Consider the following 27,992-nt stretch of genomic DNA (forward strand, 5'->3'; position numbering starts at 1 on the left):
ATTACTTTTTTTTTGGAAAATAATAGCTTCATTTCTTGATGCAACCGTGCTTTAGTCCTAAGATTTAGGGTAAATGTCATTTGGGCAGGAATAGTGTGTCATACTTGCTTCTCCTTAAGCAAATGAAAGAGCCACATTTCCAGTAACTTTAAAGCAGAACAGTTCTTGCACGAGTCTTGAGAGAACTGAGAGGTGTTTTGCAGCTGTATATAAATGTCAAAGCTGCTGCTATTATGACCTCTGGTATGGGCATGCAGATCTAAAGACATCTTACTTTGCAGGACATACATCTGCAGTGACAGAAGCATGTTTAAAATTACTTTTGATAATAGAAGAGCTAGAAAAGAAAAGCTCCACTGTGTAATCTTCCAGATCTTCCTTCCTTTGTTCAGACATGGGTATGTCAGAATGTTTGCCTACAATGTTATACTGTTGAACATAGTGGCAGATTTGTAAATTCTTAAAAATTAAACCCTTAACACTTTTTATCAGGGTTTTTTTCACATGAACTGGTTATAACTCAAGGTCAAGATATCCCAGTCCTGTGGAACAAAGCTCTGCTGGAGGACTTGGTAGCTGGAGTTCATGTCCTGCATCTGCTGTTGGCAGCATGCTGTGCTCTCCCTCTTGAACCTTATGTGTTTGTAGATTAACTTTCAACTGCATTGCTGTTAACAGTGAAGGAAGCTAGGGAAATGCTGCAAGAAATAATGTATTTCAGGTAAAACCAGCTCATTTAGTCAAGCTTCAAAGTCACTGTTTGTATATGAACTTGTTGACAATTCTGAAGTGTACAACTCCTCATTTGGCGTCATCTTTGGTACTCAGTTTGTGATGTGAAAAAATCTTATCCCAAGAAAGTGATGGTGTTACTAAATCAGGGTGGCTTGTTGAGAGCCAGATTTGCATTTCAGTTCAAGGAAAAGTCCAAACTTGTGTGCCACCTCTCTAAACACAGCTCCTAGCATCTCAGATATTCACTTTGATAACTCTTTAAAGCTTAACCAATAACAAAAATGAGAAGTTTTCCATAAACGAGAAAGTTTGGAGGCTGTTGGTGAGGCTCTCTTTCACTCTGAGGCAAGATGTATTTCATATGTCTCAATTCAAAAGTGCCACTTAGTACAGTTGGGGGCATACAGGGAACTCTGTGGCTACTTAAACTTTTAATTATGACTGTCTAAGGTTATAATCACAGAGTACTTGAGTTAGAGGACCTCTCGATATCGTAGTCCATCTCTACTCAAGTGGAGGCAGCCTCTTCACCTCAGTGTACTTTAACGCTTTCTTTGTAGGATCCTAATCCTACAAACAGTGTGCAGAATCAGAAGTGTGATTCTTGGCTGCAACCCCTCTTAACATTGCTTGAAGCCTGTTTGGTGAACTTCTCCTGTACAAACCAGCTGTTTCTTGTAGCTTATGGTTCTTCTGTTTCAGTGAGGGGCTTAATTGGTCTATAATCACTTGTTCTTAAAAATGCAACACATGTTAGAGCAATCAAACTCATCACCAAGCTAGAAGTAGCAAATAGCTGGCTAATGTACTTAAGAAAAAAGTGATAAATTTTCAACATGAGTTCTCTCGTGACTTCTTGCAGTTGACAAGCATCCAAAGTGATGCATCTTTCAAAACACTACGGAATTCACAACACATTTATTTACTCGATCATACAGAAGCTATGACTATTACTGAGCAGACATTAAGGAGAGAGATATACATGGAAAATGTCATCTTTGCAAGCCGAGTGATGTAAGAGTATTAAATCATAAGTCATTGCTTTTCAAGTAATAATAAATGCCATGTGAATTTGTCAGGGCATCAAGTCTGTTTCTCTTAATGATGATAGAAAGCTATAAAATCTCTTTATTTTTGTCAAGCTTTAATCCCATCTTTTTTTAGAAGAAACCTCATTAAATAGTGTGAAGTAAGAGCCTTGAAGAAGCAAATGGGCTTTTTGTAAGGGAGTTTATAATTCAAGTCTGACTTACTGAACTTGTAAAGCACAGTGGGAAACAGTATTAAACTCCTGGAGAAAGTGTCTCATGCCACAGAATTGGAGCAAGGTGTATTGGACAATGTTTAAATTCTGCAAGGATCTAAGTAGTTGAGTTACCATCCTTGAAGATGCTTAAAAACAGGTAGATGTGGTGCTTTGGGACACGGTTTAGTGGTGGACTCGGCAGTGCTGGGTTCATGGTTGGACTTGAGGATCCTAAAGATCTTTTCCAACCTAAGCAATTCTGTGTTGCAGACTTAAGATCAATGTGACCAGAACATTCAAAATTTCATGTAGCTAAACATGCTAAATGAAGAGGCTATGAGATACAGTGGTCTGTTATTAATACTAATTGAAGCATGAATAGTTTTTTGCAAAATAAATTGCATGGCAGTGTTGCAGGTCCTTGGGTGAACAACAGGAAAGGTGCAAGTCATGTGGGAGAGACACCATCCCAGAGTGAAAAGTTGGCATGCCCTAAAGTGAAGTCAGTGAGTCTAATTTCTCCGGATACAGGGAAGTAAACACTACTGTGAATAAGAGCTGCTGAGCCGTCAGTTTCAAGTTCCACAACTGTTGGAGGTGGTCACGTCTGCTGTGTTTATCCACAGCCTTTCTGAAACAACAAACAGAGGTGAGGTTCCTTTTGCATGGCTGAAGTGATGGTCTGCATGTGGTCAGGAGTCCTTGAGGGGGATACTCCTGAAGAGGGTGTAACCCCGGGAACTGCTACCCCACCAGGAGGCCCTCAGAAGCTCAAGGCTCCTTAGCCTTAGGAGAGGATCTACAGTCAGTAGTAAAGGCTACTGCCTGCAGGCTTTTTGGCATGATCTGCTTAGTAACAGGGGAGGGAGGTGGAAGGCATTCCTGTTGGGCAGGATTATTGGATAATCTTCCAAAATCAGCCTTATTCCACTAAGAGTTGAAGCAGCTGACTTGAGCCACTTTCAAAACCCAAAACCTTATTACAGCTGTTTCTACACACTCACAAATCTGCTTTCAAAATATTTCAGTGCATCTGAAGAATGGAGACAAATAGTCCTTGAGGCACCTGTCTTGGAGAGAGCAGCCAAAAGTATAGTGCATTAATTAAACCTAAATACCTCTGAACTTTATCAGCTATATTGACTCAGTTAATCCTTAAAGTTTTGAGACAGCTTCAGAATACTTTGCAGTGAGGAGAACTAGTCATCAGGAGGATTTCAAGTATTAGAGGAAGTTATGAAAAAACCCCAAAATAAATCAGGTCGCCGGAAAAAACAAAAAAATTTTACAGCATGTTTGTTCTACAATAATTGCACTTCTGTTCTGGCACTTGATTAGGAAAACTGATGAAAGCTGCTTCCTTGCACTTAATGCTCTTAAGAGTATTGTTGTTTGATCTCCTTTGCAGTTACACAACATGAAATCAATGGGAAAGGACAACAAATATCCAGTAGTGCATTTAGTTCTTTTCTTCTGCTGGGGAAAACATCCACTCAGCACAGCTTCTGTGGTCTTCTGTGTCATGGCAAGCTTCTTCAGGCTGAGTAACCTAATATAGTATCATAATGGCATAGCCTTGCATAGTGTATAGTCTTCATATTTCACTTTCTGAATTTGTCTTTTTTCACAAGGTAAAAATGATCGAGTTGGCATATCTTTGCTGTCTGAATCTGTGTCAACTGAGTTGAAAGAAAATCAATTAATTAGCCTCGAACTTCCAAGTCAGCTCAATGTCTCCAAAGTATGACTTCACAGTGTACAACACTTGCCTTGGGCAAGAGGCGGTGCTGTTGAAAGCACATCAGTCTGTTAATTACATCGGCTTTATTGGCCGCTGCTCGCCCCCAAAGGTTGTGTGCATGACCGTGCTGTACGAGGGATGGGTAACGTTGCCCTCCAGTGGTTGACGCGTAGAGCATACCGAGCCTGTTTGCGCCGGGAATACAGAACCAAGCATTGGGAAGGTCTGGGGTGATTAGGATGTTAGCTTAAAAGTATATTCTGTTAAATAGGACAAATTTTTACACTTGAGTGCAAGTACTTAAGTGTTCAATATGCTAAGGCTGTATACGACTGAAAATTTCCCCTCAAGCTTTAGTTAAGGAGGATGTAGTCTCAGGGGCCTCTCCTATTCATTGCAGCAGTCCTTTTCAGCCACTGTCTGATCAGATCAGCTTGTTGCAGTATCATGTTAGTTGAATACAGAAATGAGAAAGATCTGGCTTTACAGTAGTTCTACTGCTTTACAGCTTTGCAGTACAGTTTATTGCTTCTGTTAACCTCTGAATGAAGTTCTCAGTGCAAACATTGTTATGCATTCTACATACATTCTTTACTACATTCCTATGAAACAAGTTTACTTACTCTTGTGTAGAGCTACCTGTGCTAGCCTGTAAAACCATGGCTTATTGAATAAACTGATAAATTTTTATCTAACATATTTACAGCTCAACTAACTTAAAGTATCTCCACGGCTGAGAAGGGAAGGGGAAAGCAATGAATCTGTCTCCACACCTTTGATAAAGTTCTGAGGCTTGACAGAGGAAATAGCTAGCTGCTTTCCCTCCTGTTTTCACGTTCTTTTAACGTAAAGGTAAACAATGCTTATAGAGCTCAATTCACTCCAGACCAGTGGGAGATGAAAATTACTTTAAGCTGCGGAAGCTTAAAGTCAAAGCGTTGATGCTGCACATGTAAAGGAAGACAGTCTTTTTATCAATTCAGTCTGACAAATGAGTCTTAGCTTTAGGAAGAGACTCCCCCGCCCACCCGGCCGTGGCCCCCCCGTACGGTGCCTGGCGCGGAGGGAAGGCAGCTGGCTCCCGCGGTGGGGTCTGGGCGAGCTCTGGCGGGGATGCTGCGCTGCTCCCTGGCCGCGGCTCTGGGCTCGGCCGCTCGGGATGCGCTGCGCGCGGGCGGGCAGCGCCAAGGAGCCGAGCGGCCCCGGAGCCCCGCGGCGGTGCGGGGGATGCTGGTTGCCTCCCACGGGAGCTGGGAGGCGGGGGATCCGGGGCTTGGGGGGCGCTCAGCGGCTCCCGGCGGGAGCGGCGCTGGCACGGGCGGGAGCGGGGGCGGCGCTCCCGGGGCGGGGCCCGGCCCATCCCCGCGGGGCGGGGGGCGCGGGCCCCGCGCTGTCCCCGCCGCCAGCTGGCTGCGGCCGGCCCCGCCGCCCCCTCCCCGGACACACATTATTTACAGCCGCCGCCGTGGTAAACAGCGGGCAGGGCGCGCTCGCAGCCGCCGCCCACCCGCGGCCCTTCCCCGCGGCGCGGCCCCGGGAGCTGCCGGCCCGGCTCCGCTGGGTGCGGCCCCTCGCTGACCGCCTCCCCTCCGCGCTCTCCTTGCAGGACCTGTCTGTTCCACCTCGGGCTATAAGAAGGCGGATGATGAGATGTCCGGAGCCACGTCCGCGGCGGATCTGGACGAGGCACCAGCCCGCACCATTTACTTGAACCAGCCCCAGCAGAGCAAGTTCCGCGACAACTGGGTCAGGTACGGAGCGGTCCCCGCTTCTCCCTTTCCGGGCGGCATCCCGCACACGCCGTAGCCGTGGGCTGGGAGGGCTCGGGTCCCTCTCCCTTGCCTCTCGACCGTGCCCACGCCAGGTTTCAACACAATAAAACGTGTCTCTGCCGAGGCGGGGGGGTTTGTTGTCTGCGGTGGGTACCAGGGTCTGGCCAGTGCACGGGAGAATCCAGCAGCAGCGAGGGATGAGCTGCTTCCCTCGACAGTGGTGAGAGCAAGGAGCTGGTAGAGCTGCGTGGGCAAGATGCACGAAAAGGTGCTCACTTCAGTAGAGCACTGAATTTTGTAATAACAGGACCTACTCAAGTATTTCTGGATGCAGGGGTTAACCCGTGAAAATTTGGTGGGAGTTTTGGGTAGAATCCAGTAAACTGCATGAAGTATCCCCCTTAAAAAGTAGCATTCGGTTGAAGGAACAACTAGGCTAAGTATATAAAAAATGTATAGAATAGGGAAGGAAGAAAAGAGAAAGTGTGTCTAACAGGACTAGAATGACTACAGAAACTACAAGGTGGCATCTCCATGTGTAAAAGGCTGTGGTCCACTTGTGTCTTTTAATTGAAGACCAGAGGTAATTTTCTTTTCTGTTTTGACCCTTTAATGTAGAGGTGTGTGTGTTAGTACTTCTAGTGGTATGATTAATGCCATGTTGCAGTTGGGAAAGACAAATAACATGGACTGAAACATGGAGTATGAGGATGTATAGTGTAAGCAAGTTGTGGTGGTGCTTGCCACACTTGCCTGGGGTTAGCTGGGTTAGCTGGATGAACAGATGGCTCCTGTCATGACTAAGGAGGAGCGTTATTTAGCAGGCTTCTGTTCGTTAATGCAGATGTTTGGGTTATTGTTCAAAGACTGGTTTACACAATGAGTGCCTTTATGAAAAGAGAGGAGTTTTAGATCCCGCTGAAGTGATGATTTCCATTATCTGGTTTATTGTGTGTATTGTCAAGGGCAGTCCTAAGAATATCCTCAGGAAGGGTGCTGGTGTTCTGGGTCTGCAGCAACTTATTTATAGGTGGTTTTCTCCTCAGCTTTGACATGTTACATACTTGTCTGGGAAAGTTTATGGTTTAGGAGCAGTTAAAATGATACATTTTCTCAGTGTCTTCCTGATTCTATGTGGGTAGCAACAGTGGACATTTTCTTGCTTTATTTTTCCTTAACTAATTGAGGGATGAGTTTAACAGTTTCCTGTACATAGGCTATTTGTGCTTTTCCTGCTTAAAGAAGGAAAAGCAGGGAATAGAGGTTTGGCAGAATCTAGTTTAGGTTTTGCAGAAGGGATTCTGTTCTTATCTGGATAAATCTTACGGAGAAGCAGTATGTAACTCTGCTACCAAGAACTTGTTCCTGACAGTGCTACTACTAAAGAGCAGTTGTGCCCAATTTGCTGTCTAGAAGGCATCCCCTGATAGCTGTACAAGTTTCTCAATACCTTGTTGAATCTTTGCCTCCTGACAGGCAAAATGTGAGTTACGAGGAATAGCAGTATGTGAGGGATAGGACAAAATGCAGGTAGTGTAATAGGAAAGTAGAGATACTTTCATTACCTGATTAGGAATCTTAGCTCCTTAGTGGCACTTGGAAATTAAGTTGACTTTATAATGATTTGCTGCTGCTTAGTAAGAAAGCTTTGATCTCTTGACTTTTAAAGGGTGATGGACATTGCTTGTGCTCTTTCCGTCCTCTGGATTAGCTTTCTTCCCTCAGCCTGGTGGGACTGAAGGTAAAGGTGACCTGAGGTTGTAATATCTGAGTAAGGAGGCCTTGTGTGGAGAATGAGTGGTTGGTTATGTAGTTACTTAAGTATATTGGGGTTTCTCTTGAGGAGCTGCAGTTCTCTATTGCCTTTGGACTTTCTTACTTTATCGTGTTCAGCTTCAGAAACTGATTTAGCACTGATTTTCTCTGTACTCTTGGATTTCCAGATGTTTTATCTCACTAGGAAGCATCAGTGTACCACAGAGCCAGGTGCTGGGTAAGCATATAAACACCTGTACATAAGGGCTTGTTGAAAATTAAAGTGAAAATAATACCAGCTTGTTTTAAATTGCATGACTTCTGCCATATTTTTGGTAGTCATCAAGGAGTCTCTGAACAACAGTGGGAATTTGTGAATGTTCATAGGAAGTTTTCTAAATTAAGGGTAGTGTGAAAAGCTTGCTCAAAACAAAGCAAAATACAGCAAGAAATGGAAGTGCAGAGCGTGGAGGAGGGGTAGGTTAGTGATATGGCTTTTTGTGTAAAATGTTCTAAACATCTTGAGCTGCTTAACTTTCTGTGGGTAGAGAAGCACTGGTAAAAGTGTATTCCAATACTTGTGGGAGCATAAAGACAAACTAATTTTGGATAAGTTAAGGAAAGCAGATAATTCTCTTAATACCACTTCTAAGTAGTATGTAGTGCTATTGCAAAAGTTAATTGGATGGCAAGATAGCACTAACACTTCAAGAGCTCTTGAAATGTGAGGATGTAGAAAGAAGAAATGTTCCTTCTTTCCTCAGGCTCTCTGGCATAAATGAGACAGTGAGAACGTGCAGGGAAACGGCTGACATTTTTTGTGTTCTTGCAACTTTGTAACAAAGTATTTTAAAACAGTGCTGTGAGTTGTAGGCTGGATTTAGCTTGGCCCTTGACATGTGCATATATATGGCTGTCGCTGTTGTTTATTACACTGTAGCAGCAGTGATTACATCTGTAGAAACACCTCTTCTGCCTGCATCAGAAGCTATTTTCAGTCCTGCTCTGTTCAGTTTGAAAAACTTTATGTATGTGTTACTTTTTGGACCTTTTAATAAAAGGTAAATGATGTTCAATTTCAGCTGAAGCATTTTAGAAGCTTTGAAATATGTACAAAAGGAACAAATATTTCTGCTTTGTCCAACACAGCTGTACTGCAGTATTAAATGTTTGTTTTTACGAAAGCTAGCTAGTACCTGTTTTGACATATTTGGCATATGTAGCTTCAACACTTGTCTGTTTAACTAGAGCATTTCTGTACTTTTAAGTCCAGTAAGAAATGAAACATTTATTTTGAGGAAATTTCCAGTCACTCTCCACACAGCTCTGAATCACTCACTGCGACATTTGTGCTCCAGAGCAACCCCTCTGTGTATTGAAGCCATACTTCCTGGGAAGTGGCTGGACATGCCTGCCAGTGGGAAGTAGGAAGTGAGTTTTTTGTTGTCCTTTGCTTCTCTATGTGACCTCTGCTTTATTAAACTGCCTTTATCTTGGCCCATGAGGTTTTTTTTTATGATACTTTATCTCTTGTCCTGCTGAGAAGAGGAATAATAGAACAGATCAGGGAGCACCAAGTGTCCAGCCAAGGTCAACCCACAAGAAGATGGGAAACAACTTCCCTATTGCCGTGTAAGACCAAAGGAATACAGGTGGAATGGGGTAGTAGGAGTTTGAGTGCTGTATTAATACTTCTGAGATGACCAAAGTAATGGCATGAACACTTTTCCAAATGTATCCTTGCTGAAGACTGTATATTTTACTTGAAGTGACAATGTTCTATAAATTCTGTTTGCATGTGAATATAGTTCCTTGATGTTTCACAATAATGTAATACAGGACAAGTAATACTCTGACATCAGTGGCTTGTTCTGAATGTATAATAGTACTGTAATAGAAATTCCTTCCAGTGCATGCAGAAAAAATGACCAGTTAAGTGATCTGAGCCCCTCAGTTGTTGCATGTGTTAATGTTGATGGAAAAGAAGTTGGACTTCTGGTTTATTCATCCAGGAAGAACAAGTGTGCTGAGATAGCTTTAAGGACATTAGAAATTGTCTCCTAATTTTTCAAATACATTGGGGTTGCTCTTGTAAATGTTGCTCTAGGTAATGTTCTTCTATTCCATGCCTGGTAGTGCATCCTGGTGCAAATCTGACTTACATCTGAATCAGGACCCCAAGTTCAGTCCCAGTTTGCAGCTTGAGTGGGAGGTCAGGCAGAGCAACACTCAGGAAGGGTAAAGTTCAACTTGTATGTTTTTAATGGATCTTGAATCCAAAAGTCTTGTTTGAAAGCTTCTTATCAAAACAGACTTTAGTGGCTTGATCTGTTAGGGATGTCCCTAAAAGTTGCTTTCTGATATCCAGAAAATCCTCAGTTCCAAAACTTGTCTTCCATACAGGCAAAAGTTCAATTCTGCTAGAAAAGGTAATGAGCAAAAATTCTTCAGTGTTTACTTTTAAACTGTACAGGGCCTTAAAACTCATGTAAACAGGTGAGAATCAATTTCTTGTCCCATAAGGCAGAAGCACTTCCACTGGGGAATTTAGCACTGAACACTGTAACAAGGCTTCTAGGACAATCATAAGTTCTGTATTAGACTACTGTTTATCTGTAGTCCCAGACTGTCCCATCAGTGGCTGTAGGATGCTTGCTGGTGACAAAACTGTAGGCACAATCTGTATTCTTCCTTTTATTTTATGTGTGTTGCCTTAAATGAAGCTAAATGCATTGCTTTATTGGCTTGTGGGTAGGGTATTGTAGAAGTCAGTTGTGATTTAGAGGTGTTAATGCTTTTTGAATGTGTGGGGATGTTCTCACCGGTGTTTAGTGAGTCCCTGCTGCTGAAATAGGAGTTGCTGGTATCACTAACCAATTGGTATTGACCCTTGTAACCCAAGTAGCATTCACTGTGGTCTGTGGTTGAAAATGTGGATTGTAGTCTGCTATTTGCTGGTGAATTTATCTGCACTTAGTGGTATAGCCCCGCATTCATCTTGCACTAAAACATAACCATGTTCTTTAGGTAAAACTACCTCTATTTCTGTTCAGTTTATTCTTAGTAGAGTTCAGGCACTGGCCATTTGTTTTATTGTGTTTGTATTACATTTGAAATACTCTTCTGTTGTCATGTGAACAGATTGCTTGTCTGACTGCAGAAAAGCATTTTGAAATTCTTCAGAGAAGGGATGTATTATAATCTGAATGGTACAAGTCTTAACTGCATGTTAAACTAATCCTCTAACTCTTTGTAATTTTAGGTATATACTGTTTTTAAGTGAAGAAAAATACTTGGGTTAACATACTTTTTAAAATAAGCAAAAACTTGTTTCCTGCAGTGCAGCAGTTGCTGATATTGCAATCTATTACAATGAAAAAGGCTTGGGTACAGCTATAGAATGATTCTTTTAGCCTTTAAAAGTAACTAAAAGTACCTGGTATTGTATGCTTGGTGTTGTGTTTACAGATTGTACTAATATATTTGAAGCTGCTGCATCTTTGGTTTTAGTTGGGCTGTTCCTAGGGCAAGAACCCCATGGCAGTTAAACTGTTGAAATTTGCCTAGATGAAATGTCTAGATGAAAAAAACACCATATGTGGGAGTTCTAGTGCCCTTTCACGTGCTGCATGCTCTCTGGTATCCTGAAATTGTTCTGGTGGTTTTAGGCATGATGAATTTCATAAATCAGCAGTAGCAACACAGCAGGTGAATTTAACTGGGTGCCTTTTCTCACTTTTTAGATCTCCTTGACTGCTAGTGGTCCGTAGAAAAAGGTAGAAAAGCAAATAATTATCGAAGGTGGACCGGAGTTTAAGAACTATAATAACTGTATTCCACATTGTTTCTGTGGGTTGTGAAGATAATTACATTTCTCTCAAGACTGACTAAATATTAATTTCTTCTACCAGCCCCCTGCTTGTCACTAAAATAAACACTGCTTAAGTTGTGGTGACATGTAGAGTTAAAAATTTGCTTTAAAACTGAAACTACCACTCTGGCTTTTAGACAGTTAGCTAGCTTACGTGACTTGTTTGATTTTTTTTATTTTTTATTTTTTTGTTTTTTCCCCCCAGTCATATTCATATCAATGCTGTGTGGTTAAGTAAAGGCTATTCTGTGTTTGCACAGTAACTAAATATGGTACTAAACGTACTTTATTAGACAGTAGAATTTTGAGGTTAACTGGTCAGCTCTATTTTTATTGAGTTGTACTTGCCAGCAGGGCTACTGCAAAGCAAGGGTGTATTACTGTAGTGGTGACCTCACATGCATGCTGAAACAACATCATGCCTTCAGAGCTTTTAGTACCGTTTCTAAACTGTCTTTGTTTACTGTATTTGTTGCTGAAAAATAACTAGGAATCTGTTCCCCTTTTTGTAGGGATTTCATGAATAGAAGACTCACGGAAAGGCCTTTTCTGTTTGCGTGCTTTAGGAAAGGCCTCCAGGGTACTGGATTTTGAAGCAAAAGTGCTCTTGCTTCTATTAAATGTGACACGTGGTCTGGTTTTCAGGTTAAACTGAGCGTAAGCAGTTGTGGCAGTGGCTGCTCTGTATTGAGCCTGCACTACTGTAGCAGACTTTCCTAGTGGAAGTAGTATTTGCTTTGGTAATTAACATCAATTACATTAGTCGTTGCAGTGTTTTACTACCTATGTATGGCAGTAGTGCTGTGATACTGGAGCAATTTGGAATAAGGTACTTTTGGTTAGAAATTCTGAAAAATCCTTACATGGGTAGGAGTTGATCTTAATGAACTAAAAAGTAGTGTTACTCTTGTGCTTCAGTGGACAAGAGTTCATAGTGCATTTTCATGTACTTTTGTCTTAACAGTGGTCTGTGTAAGGATACCAACTGGATTGAAGCCCTTGAAGATAAGCTTGATGCTGATGCAGCTTCTGAGGAAGTGCAGGTAGCTCAGCCAGGCTGGGTTTGTCAGCCTGAATGTTTTGCTCCTGAAATGGAGCTTCTGCCTAAGGGTAGATAACAGTACTTGCCTGCTCAAGCAATGGTAATCATTGAGTGTTGCACTTAGTACTCTACCTTTTTTACTAGGTGTTGATGTGGGATGCAACACTCAGGATGCACATGACTAGAAAATAATGATGTGAGAGTGATCTGAAATGTCTGTGCTAATTTAGATTTTCCCTCGTGTAAAACATTCCTCAGCCTTCATGTCTGGCTGTCTAGCTGACAGCTGTTTGCTTTTTTTTTTCCCCCCTTGATTTGGTTATGTATGAGACCTTGAATTTAACTTGAATAACTGTTCTTCTGAAGAGTTTTGTTTTCTTACTGCAGCAAACCCAAACCACTGTGGCCCCCATAAAACAAGTTCTAATGAAACTTGACCTGCAGGGAAATCAGTGGGCTGGGTTGATATGTCCTGAGTCTTTTCAACTTGTATGAAACAATAATTTTCCCCTAAATCATATGATTTGAGAAAAACAGCTCAGGGATTCTAAGATGTGAGCAGTTCCACCTGTAACAAACGAGGGGATGAACAAGTTTTCCAAACAGTGGTGCCTTTAGTTGCTTCTGGTGGGAGCCTACACTGTAAATGAAGAAATAAGAAATGTGGGGAAGTGGTGAGGTGCTGGAGATGAAAACCTCCCTGATAGGTTTTCTTCAGATGGAAGCTACTAGAATTGTTTTCAGTCAAAATTACAATTGATTAACGCATTTAAATACTCCATCAGTTTAATTGTCTGTGTGGATAATTTCAGACAACAGATTCATCTTCTACAGTTTTGCTGCAGCTTTGTTGGGAAATCTTTCAAGGTTTGATGTTTCAATAGCTGAGCAGAAAAATGTCCCTTAAACCTGTTTCCTCTTTTGACAATATATGAACTTGTATTTATAATATGTCTTTGCTATTGTGGAGAAACTGTAGCAGAGTGCAGGGGCAAATGGAAACAAAATAGGCACTTGTACTATGGACAGTGGCTGTTCCAGACTCAGTTAACAGACATAATATGATGATTCTTGTTTTTTTGGTTTTTTGTTTTCTTTTTTCGTCTTGCTCTAGCAAGCTTTAAGCAATAATGTTTTGCAGTATTCAAGTTGTTTCAATTTTTACCATGCAAGAGGAAGTCCTACTCCTTTCACATTCCTCTCTTCTGTCCTGAGCTCAGGGACCGTCTCAAACTGTCTGGAGTATTTAAGCACCACATACCCGTTTTTTACCTGACAGAAGCATAAACAGAGCAGTGAAACCCTTGCTGGCTGGAGTATTTTTCTGTAAGAGCTATAGTCTCAAGGATTCATTTGACAGAGCAAGACCCTTTGAATTGAGGGCTGCATTTGTTCAGGCAGAAATTGCTCCCTGTTATAAAAACCAACAGTGGATATTTAGGACCTAATTTTCAGTCAGTCAGTAATCATTTCATAGGCACATGAGTAATTGTTTCTTATAAGCCCTCATGATGTATTTTTTTGGAAATTTTTATACAGTTGATTTTTGTCTCTTTAGCAAGTTTCAATAAAGTACACCATCTTCCCTATGTGCAAGGAGGTAGATGGCCTTTCACTGTCATGTGCATGCAACTGCTAAGAGCCCTGCTTGTGACACTTGGGTTTAGAACAACCTCTTCAGTATTTTACATGACAGCAGTTTGTTGGTGAGATGTTCCTATAAATGGGTTTCTCTGTACTCAGTGTAATAATTAAATGCTGTTTTTTCTGCTAATATTACTTGAAATACGTAAAGCTTGCTGCTGTGCCTCTTGCTGCAATGGTGACTGTCTGGAGGTAGCTTGTCATAGTACTGTACTTGAGAACTTTAGCAGAACCTCAGATGCTGATGTCACTCTTGCTCAGTGTCATGTGCCTGGCAGGACCTTAGCATGCATACATCATACTAAAGACAGTATTTGAGCTCTTAAGTCAAGCAGATCATCTTGGGTTTTCTGTTGGTTTTGTCTGGTTTCTTTTTCCTTGGTTTTTTTTTTTTTTTCCCTTCTTTCTTCTCTGTTACAGGGCATCTGATCTTTTGTGTGTGTTAATGGAAACAAAGCCTGTTTGGTGAGAGAAGAGTTCAAGCCTGTAACATTCACTTTAATTACCCAGCTGCTTTGCTGTGGTTCAGGTGTCTGTACCTGGCTTTCTTAGTAATTGTTCCTGCAAATTGATGTGTGTTAAAAGTATCAACATAAAGTGATACTCATTCTTCAGCTGTTGGAGAGTATTTCAAGTATGTGAACTGTGTCATGAGTAGGTTTGTGTGAGTGCTGTCTAGGAAAGGACAGTTTGTTGTGCTTGTGACCCCTGGAAATGGGACCATATGTGTCTCAAGGAGGTCCTTTTTTCTTAATCATGATTATCCTGAAGGTGAAGGTCATCTCAGAGTTGCCATTCTAAAGGAAGGGTGGAAGTGCCTTAGATGGCTGACTGGAAAAGTGCAGAGCTGCGTTCAGTTGTATGTTGCCAGCACACATACATGTCTCAAGGAAGTAACTGCTCTGCCCCTGTTACTGACAGCCTTTGCCTCTTCAAGGATTATTCAGTAGAGTAAAACTTGATAAAATGTTTTTTGGAAACAGGAAAAAAGGCAACAATGGTAGTGACTGTGTAAGAACTACAGATGAATAAATAGAGGAATTATCCTGGAGACCTTCTATGGAGATTCTCAGTGCAGTGTTTGCTACTTTTTGTTTGAGTGTTATTAAAATAGCTAGGTAATCCTTGGTACTTAGTAATATGGTAATAAGTTAAAGTATGTGAATGACACTAGCCTTTTCCAAATTATACAGAGATTGCTTTCAGAGAAATCTCTGCACTGCCCTAGAAACAGTGGGGTTAGGCTCTCTCAGCTGTACGCAGGTGTATCCGGATTAATTTGTTTAACAGGGTTTGGTACTGTTCCTCCTGACTTGCACATTGGTGTAACCTGAACCATGACTTATGTGAATTAACTTGCAGGTGTAGAGGAGACATCTCATCTAATGCTTGCACACCTGTTTGACATTTAAACTTGTGTAGTTAAGCAAGATTTGCATAGTTAACAGCTGTTGCTTTAAGAACAACCAGTTTGTTGTTTGTTTTCCTCCATGTGCTTTCCTCCTCTACCTGCCTCAGCCTGTTCTGTGAGCAGCAGACCTCATATTTGTGGAGTTAAGATGGGTCTGATTGGGGCTGGTTAGAGAACTAACCTGCCAGTTACTTATTTTTAGTGACCAAAACTGTGCTATGAGTGAGCTGACTGAAGTTTCTACCTATTCATCTGTAGATTTTAAGTTTCCTGAGCTTTGATTGTCTTGAAGTTGTCTGCAGCACATCTGTCCGTTGGGAGGGAGCACAAGGCCTTTTTTTTATTATTTAAAAATAGATATTGTATTTATCATTTAAAGAACTGTCCTTCAGAGGCAAATCAATAGAATGCTCCTGCCCAGCTAAGACTATTAATTAGCTTTTTGTAAGAAGTTTTCTCTTTGAATAAAAATGTACCTGCTTTTTATTCCTGCTTGTATTTGCTGTCCCTGGTCTGTATGGTAACAGCTAGCTGTGCCCACCCCTAATTAGAGCTATACCCATTTTCTGTAGGCATCTGTCAAGCTACTTAAGCAACAGAATACATGGAGTAACTTAGTATGTAGAAAGCTCTTTCAAAAGAGCCTTATTATGTTGGCATTAACATAATTGTTAGAGTAAGAATCATGTTTGAGCCAGCTAGCTGTAAAGTTGGTAGGTGGTAGAATGGTGTTAATAAATGTTTCAGCTTGGTTGCAGTCAAATTCTTGTGTTAGTATAATCATAGCAATGTGATACCTAGAGGAATACTATTCCGGTATAAAATCTGCCATTGCTTGATGTCTAATTATTACTGCTTGGAGAGTTCAGTTCTGAGTCTAAACTGTGAACTTGATTAACCCATATTTTTAAGTCATGAGGTAATTCTGAGATGAGTGTTTAATTATGTTCTGTATTAAAGGAAGGTTATTACACATGAGATCAAGAAAATGTGGCTTAAAACAAAAAATACTTAGAGTTGGAATGAATTAACAGCACTCAAAGGAAATAACTTCATTTATATAATAACTGGACTGTGTTACATGCTTTAAACCTGGATGTATGATTTCACCCAGTTGGCTTAGTAGGTATGTTCCATGATGAAGTCTGACAACCTGAAATTTCTGTAAAATACCATGTTGAATATTTAAATACTTGATTCTGGTAAGCAGTAGTAGCAATAGAAAGGGATTTGTAGTTGCTTGAAGAGGATACCGGGCAAGTTCCCAAGATAAGATGTATCTTAATTGGTTTTTAATTGATCTTGCTTTTTTAAACTCTCCCCATTAATTCTTTTCTAGTGTTCAAAATAGTGCTTCTTATAACAAATTGTGCCATGTTACATCTTGTTGCTGTTTGGTTTTGAAAGATGCAGCAATGTCTGGTTAGATGGCTTGGAGTTGGGGATGGGGCAGACAAGAAGGAAAAGAAGGTGATTAAAGAAAATAAGCTGGAAAATGTAGTTCTCTAACGTTGTCCATACAGGGGTAACAGAACCCCACTGAGTGTAGCTGCTCGTGGATCAATGTAGTAAGAGTTTTATGCATAGCAGCAGTCTATTGGGAAACGCTGATCATGTAGCTAAAGCATTTGATTGTCCCACTCCTTTATAATTTCTGAACAGTAATTCTGTGCATTTCAGTTGGTCTGGAATGCTTACGGGTGGGGGAGAGAGGACTAGAGTTATTGGAAAGGTGCTCTTGGCACTGCTAGGAAACTTCAGTAAAACAGCAATTGGAAATTTTCTTTCTTTCTTGAAGTGTCTTAAGTGTTCTCAGTTCCTTGGAAATACAAGACTTAAAAAAACAAAACCCTGAGGAAACAAACCAAACTCCAACAAAGCACAAACAAAAAAAAACCCAGAATGAAACCAAAACCCCAAACCAAAGCAACCAAACATGGTGTCTCAAAATTCCTGTCACTGTTGAGGCTTTGCAAGTCATACTGAGCTGCAAGTGGTCAGTTATTAAAACTCCAACTCATGCTGATGGCCAGTAGTTCAGTAGGTGAAAGTTCTATGCTAACGGATAAATTATGTCATCTTGGACACTTTTTCCCTGAAGTTGTATTCATGCCCATTATGGATTTGATGTGAAGATGATGAGAAATTACACAGGTCATTAAGGCTAGTTGTTTTTTTTTTTTAAAGCAGTATGTTTTTGTTTTAAGGGAGAAAAAATAGTAGTTATAATTCAGTTATATATATGGTAGTTACAGTATTTATATACATGTGTATATATATATATATATAACATAGGAAAAAAGCCAAAAAACTTTAATCTGAAGAAGTGTATATTGTTCTGGAGGATTATTCATAGCTGAGTGTAAGTGCCTCTGAAATAGGAAATGAGGCATTTTAAAAATACATCGCAGAATTTCTAATTTCTCTCATATACAGCTCTGCCTCCCCCACCATCTAAATTCCATGTTTGGATGAGGGGTAAGCCCCTGATCAAGTGCTTGGAACTGAAATGAAAGATTGCCTGTTCACGGTGCTGAAGTTTGGATGGATGGTAAATTCTCTGATAGTTCATGCAATAACAGAGGTACCAGTGATAAAAGTGGGGCCAACAGCCTTCTGGGTCTGTGTGATACCTCTTTGTTCGGTACAGCTCCTTATCGTAACCGAAGCAACTACTTCCTCCATGTTCTGAATATGTCTTTACTTTGTTATCTTTGAACTTCTTTCTAACACTGGCTTTTACACTTTTTGGTCATGATCCCTCTCTGATATTCTGATGAAGTACTAAGATAAAAATCTTCTACCTGCAGCACAGCCAAGTACAGCGTGGTGACATTTCTACCTCGATTCCTGTATGAACAGATAAGAAAAGCTGCAAATGCATTCTTCCTCTTCATTGCCTTACTGCAGGTATTGTTTTAATGCTTTGCCTTGTTTGTAAAATGAAATGGTAATGCTGTAGATGTTGCTTCTGTTGCTATGTTTAACTGCAAAGAAATTCCTAAACTTACTTTATTAGTAATATTAAATGGGGTGTGTAGTCACTAATCAAAATTGAAAGACAACTTAGAGACTTCTTTCAATGTAGTTTGTAAAGTCAAGCCTCTTTTATTCTTAAAAAGTTAAAATAAATGGTGTCCATAAAACATGGAGCTATTTACCACAGCAAGAAAAGAATGTGTGAATTCTTGCGCAACTGCTGTCTGCTTAGGTAGTTTGTATTATCACTGCTTCCATGTGAATTATATTGTTTGCATAATTTTCTTGTCAAGAGAGGAGAAATACAGTTGCTGTGCATACCTTTTACTCTATCTTTTAACTCTATAGTATAGTTTCTTCAAACCTAGTGAGACTGTAGGCTAGTTTGCCCACTGAAGTTTTATGCCTGTCAGGCCCAAATCAGACAGCTTCATGTTCTCTCTTCTGAGAATTTTGCTTAAAATTCTAAATTTACTGGAAATTAGTTTTAAATACAGATATAAAATGGATCTCTTTTTCCTCTTTTCACAGCAAATTCCAGATGTCTCTCCAACAGGAAGATATACCACCTTGGTGCCATTGCTATTTATTTTAACAGTTGCTGGCATCAAAGAAATCATAGAAGATTATGTGAGTATGATTATGGGGAAGGCTGTACTAAAGACCCAATGTTTCCAAAAAAGCTATAAAATGCCATAAAGCCATGCCTTTCTAAAGTCTATTGAGTGATCACTCAACAGCAGCAAAATGTCCTTTTGACTCTCAAAGCGCTGAACTTGACTAGAATTTCTGGAACACACTGAGATAAATGTTTCCGTTATAGTTGGTGAACAAGAATACAGTTGAAATCAGGACACTTGTTTGTCCCTCTTCAAACTTGCTTATTAATACTTCTATTGGAAAGACACTGTAGAGTCCTGACAAATACGTGGCCTTTTTAGATGGTCTTGAAAATGGGGGTTAGGAGGAGGCTAGCAACTTGAGGACAAAGCAGATTGTTTGGGGAAAATCTGCACTAACTTGTTGGTGTACTTTCCATCAGAATGAGGTCTTTCTGCTTTGCGAAGTACTGATGAATAAGATCATATATCAGTCTAAACAACAGCGCATGGAATTTATAGTATATCTGCCATCTAAATATAGTGGTCCTTACTGGTTCTTTTGTTTTCTTCAAATAAAAAAAAAACAGCTTTGGAGACTTTTTTTTTTGCTATTGCTAAAGGCCTGAGCCTGACTTCTAACATGGGGACTCTGCCGTTGAAGTTTGTAATTATACTCTTCTACAAATCCAATTCTTCATTGGATTTAGATGATCTGTGACTTTAAAAAATATCCAGAAAAACCCACAGAGACAAAAAGCACCCAATGTATCATCTTGCAGTTTGTTGTATTTTTAGCTCTAATAGTTTTGGAATTTGTGATGAAGTGTAATGAGCTGTAATGAAATGTTTTGTTTCCTTGCAGAAAAGGCATAAGGCAGACAGTGCGGTGAATAAAAAGAAAACAGTAGGTAAGACTAAACAGTCTTTATGTATTTAAAGTGCAAATAGTGAATGCTTACTTTTGAACAATTATGTTCCTTTAACTGTCATGATGGTGAGGAATGCTTATCTTGTGCACTAGTTACTTACCAGTAATTTAGGCTTTACTTTGCCAGATGTTTCAGACTCATGCTTCATGGTCTGACACTTAAGAATGAGGCACTGGGAGGACTATTAGAATTTATAAGTTCATGTAGTTTCAAGGTTGTCCAAAGTTACATAGTTCTCAGCTCCTCAAAGAAAACCAAGCAATTTTTTCCCTACCAGACTCCATCCTGATTATTCTAACACCAAACTCAACACATCCTGAGCTAAAAAAGCCAAAAAACCCCATAAACATCAAAAGCTGGTGTCAAACGAATTTTAAGTAATTTTTGTAAATGCTGCTGCCCTTTAAATATAAGATGTGTGGGGATTTTGTAGCTTTTCTTTCCTGAAGTATCACTGAAAGACAATTTAACACTGATATCCACTGAATGCTTACATGTATCCCTAATGTATGGACAGTACTTGGCACTATATACCTGAAGATGTCATTGTCGTTTTCTTCACCTCCCTTAACTGAAAACCTGTGCAGAAAATAGGAAGAGCTTGTCAATTGCCACCATGTGATCATCCTGTGCCAGTCAAGGCAGCTCAATGTTCCTGTGTTGGACAGCTCCATTTTGCTCCTCTGTGCAAATGTGCAGGTGAAATGGGAATAAAGGGCCTTGAGCTCTGTGTAGAGCCCCTTCCTCCCAAGCACAAATACCTCAAGCTTCAAAAGCTACAGGAACGCTTGAAGAAACATGGGGCAGTGAGACCTGCCAGCTCTGTGTTTCAGATAGTCCTGCAGACATTATGCCTGCTATTTTCACTGAGTTTGGTGCTTGAAATTTTGGGTTGATCATTAAGATTGTATATTAATTCACATCAAAAAGCATTGCTTTATTATTTCTCCTAGGTAATGTCTCTATGAGAGTCTGGGAAGATGTTTCAAGTGCAGGAACACTGTATTAGTCATAAGAAATTGGAAATTAAGTGACTGTGGTGCAACAGGCCTTGTTATAGGTAATATGAAGGATGGCCCTTTCAGAGGTTGCAGAGGCAGTTATAATTCACTTTTAGGGAGAGAATGTGTGCCAACAAGGGCTTCAAGGGAACTTTGTCACAGTAACGGTGGAGAGGCAACCTTAACACAAGGTGTTCTAATGGAACTAAGTGGATCTTAGCACTTGAAAAATTATTTGAGTTCAGATTTTATTTTTTACATTTGAACACTCTAAACAAACTTTCAATCTGATACTTAAAACTGTATCTCCCTCCTTCTTAAGAGGAAGGCTAAAGAGGCTTATTCTTGAGACATATATTATCAGAAGCAAAAGCTAACTTGGGTTCAGAGTGGGATTAAGATGAATTAAATTTAGGTTCTCTGTGTGCCTTTAGGTTCCTCTTATAGCCAGGTGGTGTCTAATCAATGCATTCAGTATAGAGAGCATTTGAGCTCACTGAGAAGTAGATACCTGCTGTCTGCTTGGCTGTATCCTGAACTCCACTGCTTGCAATGTCTGGTTGCTTACTGCAGCAGCAGGCATGAAGGCTTTGCATTTATCTTGTTTAGTGTTTTAGAGCAGTATTGCCTTTCCTGTATTAAAATTACCATTGAAAACATCAATTTGCTTTGCAGAGTGGCTTTAGTACATAGAAATTAAATTCCCTTTGGTGCAGACTAAAATTGAAGTTCTGCCCCAGGTGAGCACTGTACATTTGCATTAGGAGCTGGAGTCTGTTTAGGCTCTGAGCCAGTGTTTTATGTCTTGGATGGCTTCACATGATGCCTGTGGTGATGACATTAAATCTAGGGACCAGACGCCATATAAATCCAAATGAAGCCCCTGAGCAATGTATTGCATAGATATAGAGAGCTCAGTAATAACTGTTCTGATGTATTGATCCCCCTATTGTCAAATAACAGAATAAGTAACGAGCATTTAATATTGTATGGGGTGAGTTCAAATAGTAGACAAGCACAGGGCTAGGCAATTCTGGAACAAGGCTGATGGGAGATGCTTACCCTTTAGGAGCCTCACTCAAATGGCCCTGCATGCCTGGATGTGAGTGACAGCATTAAGTCCTGCATTTAGAACAGGGTTTTGCTCTTGGAAAGTCCTAGATAGAAGGTTTTTTGAGTTGGAGCAGTCTTTTTAGGTACTTGTTCTGTGTTACTTTTAACCAAGTACCTTTTGACAATGAATAATTCATTCATTTTACCCTCCTATAAATACTCTAGAGAAGACCTGTCCTTTCCTGTCCTTTGGAGTACTCCTATGAAACTGGGTTAAGCAAAGTAGGAGGTGTGAAATTGCAACCCCAAAATTTCTAAACTGTTTTATTTCTAATGGAAGCTTTTTCTTTAGACTGTGGGATTACGAGTTTAAAAGAAAATAGCTCAGTAATAAAGCACTAAGAAAATAGCTCCAGTAATTTGCTTGGCTATTTAATTTTAATCACTAAATTGATTTCAGTAAGCACTGAAAGTGATATTGTCTTCTGAAGTAAATTGTCTACTAGACGAAGTCCACAGCACTTGGAGCTGCAAAATATCTTTGTGTGTGAATATACAAGTGTCAATTGAATGTTGACTGAAACATCTCCAAAACTTTCTGGTGGAATAGGGAGGGAGCTGTCTAAACCACATCACAGGACATGCTGAGTGTTACAATGTCGCTGTTGAGCCGCTAGCAGAGAAAAGGACCCAAGTTCTCAGTGTGGCAAGAAAGAGTTTATTATTTTGATTTCAATATATATATAGACTTTTCAGAGGTCTCCCAGATTGGTCAGCCAGAAACCTCTCCCTAGGCCTGATTGGCCAGGCCTGAACTGTCCAAATCTCGAGACATTGTTCTAACAACATCCAAACTTTATCTTTGTTTATAAGACACAGCGGAATGTTCTCATGAGAAAGACCTGTGCTAGCCACATTACAGCTCCTCTTTAAGGGATTGAGTCAGGGCTGCAGGTACTTGGCTTTTCACTTGAGATTCTGGATTCAGGCCTTCTGAGTTCTGAACTAAGCAGAGCTCAATTCAGGAACAGGGTATATGAGGGAGGGAAGGGGTGCACCGAAACTGTTCTTCCCCTAAACTGCCTGTACTTGTTTTGTTGAAAGCTCAGCACATTTTAGACACACCACTGGCAGTACTTCTGTTGCTGCCCATCCATTTTTTGTTAAATAGTTTAGTTCACTGCAATCCATTCACTGTAATATTAAATAGCAGGATTTAGTGCTTCAATGTATGTGAAGCACTGAGAACAGGAATCAAGAGATGGGTTTCTTCTGCTTGATCTGTTCTGACAAGTCTTGCATTCCTGTTCGTGGAGTGGCCTATCCGGGGTAGGATGGTCAAGGTTGTATTCAGCAGAATTTTCTTCTGAGAGTGTGCTATTATTTTCAAGTGAGCCACATGTATGAATTGCGTAGAACAGAAGAGAAAATTGTTTGTGTTCAGAGTAGGGGACTGACCTCTTCAACTTTGATCTGTTGCACACTGCACTTTTTGAACACCTTTGGAAACTGGCTGCAGCTGCTTTCAATGAAGGTGAACTCTTGCTGTGTTCAGACCAGGACTGGACTGGGTTACTCAGCAATAATTGGGCGTATTTGACCTTACTGTTTTGGTTGGAGTAGTATTAAATAAGTGTAGAATCACCTAGAGGAGGTGCTTGTGTGGAAAGGCATGCTTCAGGGTAAATGACCAATGAATGTTTTAAGAGGGCAGTGTAGAACTGGAGCACTACAGAAACCAAGACCTGTTTTAGTACCTTGTTTTCTTTTTCTTGCTTCAAGGTGAACTTAAGCAGTTAGGATTTGCCTTCTGCCCAAGCTGATTAATGCTTTTCTGTAGGGCTTTGAGCCTTCTTGGCAGTTAAACCTCAGCTTTGTATGGACCTTTGGTGTAATGGTAGTGAAGTTGGATGTGCCAGAGTCAAAATGCAAGAAAAAAGACAAGAAGTGAAATTCTGTGGTAAATCACACACAGAGTAAAGGTGCTTCCTGATACTGATTGACAGCAGGCAGTAATGTGCTTTGTTTTAAGGAAGGTCATTTCCCAAACAAGAAACAATGCTGCCCATCTGTGTGTTAGTACAAAGTGATGCCATGAAGAAATCAGGCCACCAACTGTTGTCTAGCAGGTGATAAAAAATGTAGAAATATTAAGGGCAGACTCTTCCTCTTTCTTGGATTCACATGCACAGAACTGTATACAAAAGTTCCAGCTTCTGAAAAGTACACTTCTGATTTTTGTGTTAGTTCCTGTTCTCATCAGTGTTTACTACTGCTGCTACAGTTGTTTTGAAATTTTTCTGTGTCATGGCTATTTATTCTGTAATCTAACTTTAAGCTTTTTTTTCCAGTTCTAAGAAATGGAATGTGGCAGAACATTATGTGGAAAGAGGTAAATAAAACCTGAGGGGGGGAGAGGGAAAGCAAGTGTTCAAGAATTACTCTTGCCAAAATTAATTAGGAGGCTTAGAATTAATGTATACTACATGAGAATCCTCTGTCACTTGGGGTGAGGGGCTGGGAGGGATCCTTTCTGTTCCAGTAGTCAAAATTGCCCACAGCAAGGCACCTGAGTACCCATTTTTAAATCCTGGTGCTGTGTTACAGTCAAATGCTAATGAACTGTTGTTTTTGCTTATGCAGTTAATAAGTAAACTGTAAACAGGATTTTGTTTTTAATCCACCTCAAAGAGTAACTTTCACTGCAATGTTGTACCTCCCCGGCAAGTCTAACAGAGACTTATTTAGCTGCCTGTGCTAAAAAGTCCCTAGGCTTTGAGACTAATTAGTAAGCTGCTTGCTCAAGTGAGAAACACAAGCCCTGCTGCTACCTGAGGCACTTGGGACCCATGTTCTGTGAAGCTCTTGGCCAGGGTCTGGTGAGCTTTATTTCTAAGACCTGGAAGTTGCTGAAATGCTTTAGGATGTATCGATCTAGTTGTGGCTCTTAATGCCTTTTAAAGGATAAAATTAGCCCTCTTATCTAGTAATTGAGGAAAAAGTACATCCTTTTAAAACCTCTGAGAAATGAGATCAGTCTCAAGACACCTAAAAGCAATCCTGCTGATGCGTTAGGCTATAGTAGAAACTGAAGATTGCCAGGGATTCTGGTGGCTAATACTGGTTCCTGTTTATGCTGTTCCAAGTCCTATTTTTGTAGAAAGAACATTGAGTTGAAAGATTCTTAAGGCTGAGCCTGGAATCTGTGGGGTTTTTTTTTTATACCCTTAGGCACTTCTTGAATTGACCTGTGTATGTCAATTGTATCTGTATGTCATCCAAGCTTGCATTTATTGTTAGGGAATAACAGTTCTGTACTATTCACCTTGATCTCTTTAAGGCAGACTTCTGAACTTTTTTTGGTGCTGAAATTGGTAGAGAATTTATTTTTAGTGGTATCTGAGTAAAACTAATGAATCTGGTTGTTCAAACATACCATCTGTTTCTATTTTTATAAATTACTGTCTTAGAAGTATTTTAAGCCCATTTCAGGCTCTTAGTGGTACACTGGCATTAAGCAACCTCATGCTTGCTTATTGGGCAGACCTGGTTTACTGTTTCGAGAGTGCTGCTTGACTCTTCTTAGAATGAAAGTCCCATGCATGTGTGACTAACTCAAGGTGCTGCAAAGGTCTTAGGCCTGCGTAGGAGGAGACAAAGTCTTCCAGAATTCAGAACTCTGCGAATCTCACGTAACTGTAAGTCAGGGAGGAACAGGATTATATTAGGGATCCATAGAGATGATACTACTTGCTAATGGCTAGTACAAGCAGTGCATCTAAGGAGAATTAAGGGAAAATTGTAGTGATGATTGGGTAGGTAAGTAATACAGATAAGGAATAGAGGAGAACTCTTAATACTTAAGGAAGATAAGGTTTAAAGAACTTTTTAACCAGGGAAAAAATGAAATAAGACTAAAGAAAACTGCTGGATTTGGTTAATTGCAGAATTATAGGAAAAAAAAGGTAAATTTCTTTAAATATAAGCCACAGAAGTTCACAATTTCTAATTGAGTATACCTACTGTTTTTCTCTAGAGAATTGTTTGCTTTGCATTCAGAAAAGGGAAAGCTTTGATATTTCCGAACTTGCAGTGAAAAGTACTCTGACTTTCAGAAGCCCTGTCTTTAGCTGTTCTGTGCATGATGCTGTTCTTCTGACTGGGTGAAAGGAGATAACAAACTAACATTCCAGACAAGCGAACTGTTTGTTTTTGTCTTCCATGCTACTGTACTCCTGACCACCACAGGTAGCAGTAGGCGATATTGTGAAGGTCACCAATGGGCAACATCTTCCAGCAGACATGATCATAATATCTACCAGGTATCCTGAATGGGTGTGGAAGTGATGTGTCTGATGAACTGAGGTGCAGAGGACTTGAATCTCTGTATTTGCTGTTAATAAAAACAGACATCAGATAGCAGTAATTCTATTCCACATCTAAAATCAAATTTCAACAATGACAAAACATGGCTTTACTACACATTGATTCATGTATCATTGTAGATAGACTCTTCTAAAATGAGGCTTTTTCAAGACTTCACTTTATGAATTACAGGTACATAAAATACTCTGTATTGATAAGCTTGTTGGAAAACTGAATATCCTTTAGAAAAGCTTTATGCAGTCAGTGATTCTATGGCCTCCTGAGAATCCCTCCACTTAATTAAGGAAGTTGAAGTTTTCTTCCAGTTAATTCCACTGAGTATTTAGTTCCACTGAGTATTCAACACATTTTCCTGCCCCTCAGGAAAGGTTTCTCTTTCAAATAATAAATCCAAGAGGCTAGTCCAATTCGCATCAAATTAAAAAAAAGCTTCTGGACTTCATTTGTTCACTACTTCTCTAGCATACAGCACATGTATGGCCCATCTCTAGCATGGCAGCAACAGGAACCTGTTGAGTCCTGCTTGGTTTGGTTTCAGACATGAAACAGCTTCCTGATGCTCCCCAGGACATGGTTGGCCCTCCTGGCTGCCAGGGCACTGCTGGTTCATTCAACTTGCCATCAACCAGGACCTCCAGGTCCCTTTCTGTGGGACTGCTGTCCCTCATCTCATTCCCCAGTCTGTCTGTACATCCAGGGTTGCCCTAACCCAGGTATGGAATCCCGCGCTTGCCTTTGTTAAACTTCATATGGTTGGTGGTTACCCAGCCTTCTAATTTGTTGAGGTTTCTTAGTTTCTAAAAGCATTTGAGTGGTGCTTGACTGCTTATCTAGGTTCTAGATTGTGTGGAACAACTTGAGGCCAAATCAAGACTGTAGTTTGCTTAGACAGATGAGGTTTAAACAAGAGACAACAGCATAGCTCCTGTTCTTAAACATGCTTCTAGTAGCCAAACCTTATGACACCTTGCTCTTCTCTGAAATTCCCTCCCATGTGCTTTTCAAGAGTGACTGCAGATTGCTCTGGTCTCTAGGTTGCAGTTCTCTTACATGACCCAGCTTTTAAGGGAACTTGTTTTTCAAGCTCCTGTATTTTCTGCTTCATCCTTCTTGTCTGTGCTATTCCTGGGAGGTTTCATTTTTTTCAAAGCTATATGCAGAAGCTCAGTCTTTTTGAATTGCCACATGATGAAGGATGGAGGTACCTTCATTCCATGGTATATAGTATTGTATTTTTTAAAATATGCCCCAAACCTCAAATATGCAGTTGTCAGCTTAATTTGCAGTTAGGCTGAACTTGGACATCAGTAATTTTCTGTTTCAGCATTGAAAAATATTTTCCCTAAGAACTTCTCTAATGTATTATACTAAAAACCCCTTCTGACATTTCTTAACTGTGTGGGCAAGCTTTTTGTTCTACATTATTCTACTAACCTGCTGTCATTGATAACCACATAATAATTAGAGAATTTAACCCAAAGCATGTTGATTTGGGAGAAGCTTTGCTTGAAATAAATAGCAATTTCTGTGGCAGTTTGCTTTATAATTGGTATTATTCCCATGGTTCCTTTAAATGTCAATACTAAGTGTCCTCAGTTCACCAGAAAGCTCTGCATGTTCTGAAGGGGGTGGGTTCTTTTGCTTGTGTATGTTGATTTTCTGTGTCTGAGCTGATTGGCAGAGGTGAAATCGACAGTTGTTTTTATCTTGACTCTCTTTTTCTGTATAGTAAAAAGGTGACATCAAAGGAATTTTACATAAAGCATGAATTTACATGAAGGAAAAATATTTTAATTCAAACAACTTTGTGTGTTTGAATTAAAAC

At 40.2% G+C, this 27,992-nt stretch overlaps 1 protein-coding gene across 6 annotated transcripts in view; it reads left to right on the forward strand.

Annotated features, from left to right (window-relative positions):
- Positions 1 to 27,992, forward strand: part of ATP8A2 (ATPase phospholipid transporting 8A2) — a 314,444-nt gene that overhangs the window by 31,859 nt on the left and 254,593 nt on the right. For 3 of the 6 annotated variants that reach the window (XM_085062609.1, XM_085062619.1, XM_085062628.1), the window contains 6 exons: positions 5,329 to 5,473; positions 18,028 to 18,127; positions 18,728 to 18,826; positions 19,661 to 19,706; positions 24,133 to 24,173; positions 26,030 to 26,103. In XM_085062609.1, coding sequence (XP_084918735.1) covers positions 5,329 to 5,473; positions 18,028 to 18,127; positions 18,728 to 18,826; positions 19,661 to 19,706; positions 24,133 to 24,173; positions 26,030 to 26,103 — 505 coding nt within the window. Of the gene's footprint in view, positions 1 to 4,481; positions 4,575 to 5,059; positions 5,191 to 5,328; positions 5,474 to 18,027; positions 18,128 to 18,727; positions 18,827 to 19,660; positions 19,707 to 24,132; positions 24,174 to 26,029; positions 26,104 to 27,992 lie in introns of those variants that run through there. The other 3 variants (XM_085062633.1, XM_085062600.1, XM_085062642.1) reach the window with 3 other exon arrangements.

This window comes from Lichenostomus cassidix, chromosome 1, assembly GCF_008360975.1.
Source record: "Lichenostomus cassidix isolate B80296 chromosome 1, HeHo_3.0, whole genome shotgun sequence".
NCBI classification, from domain to species: Eukaryota; Metazoa; Chordata; class Aves; order Passeriformes; family Meliphagidae; genus Lichenostomus; species Lichenostomus cassidix.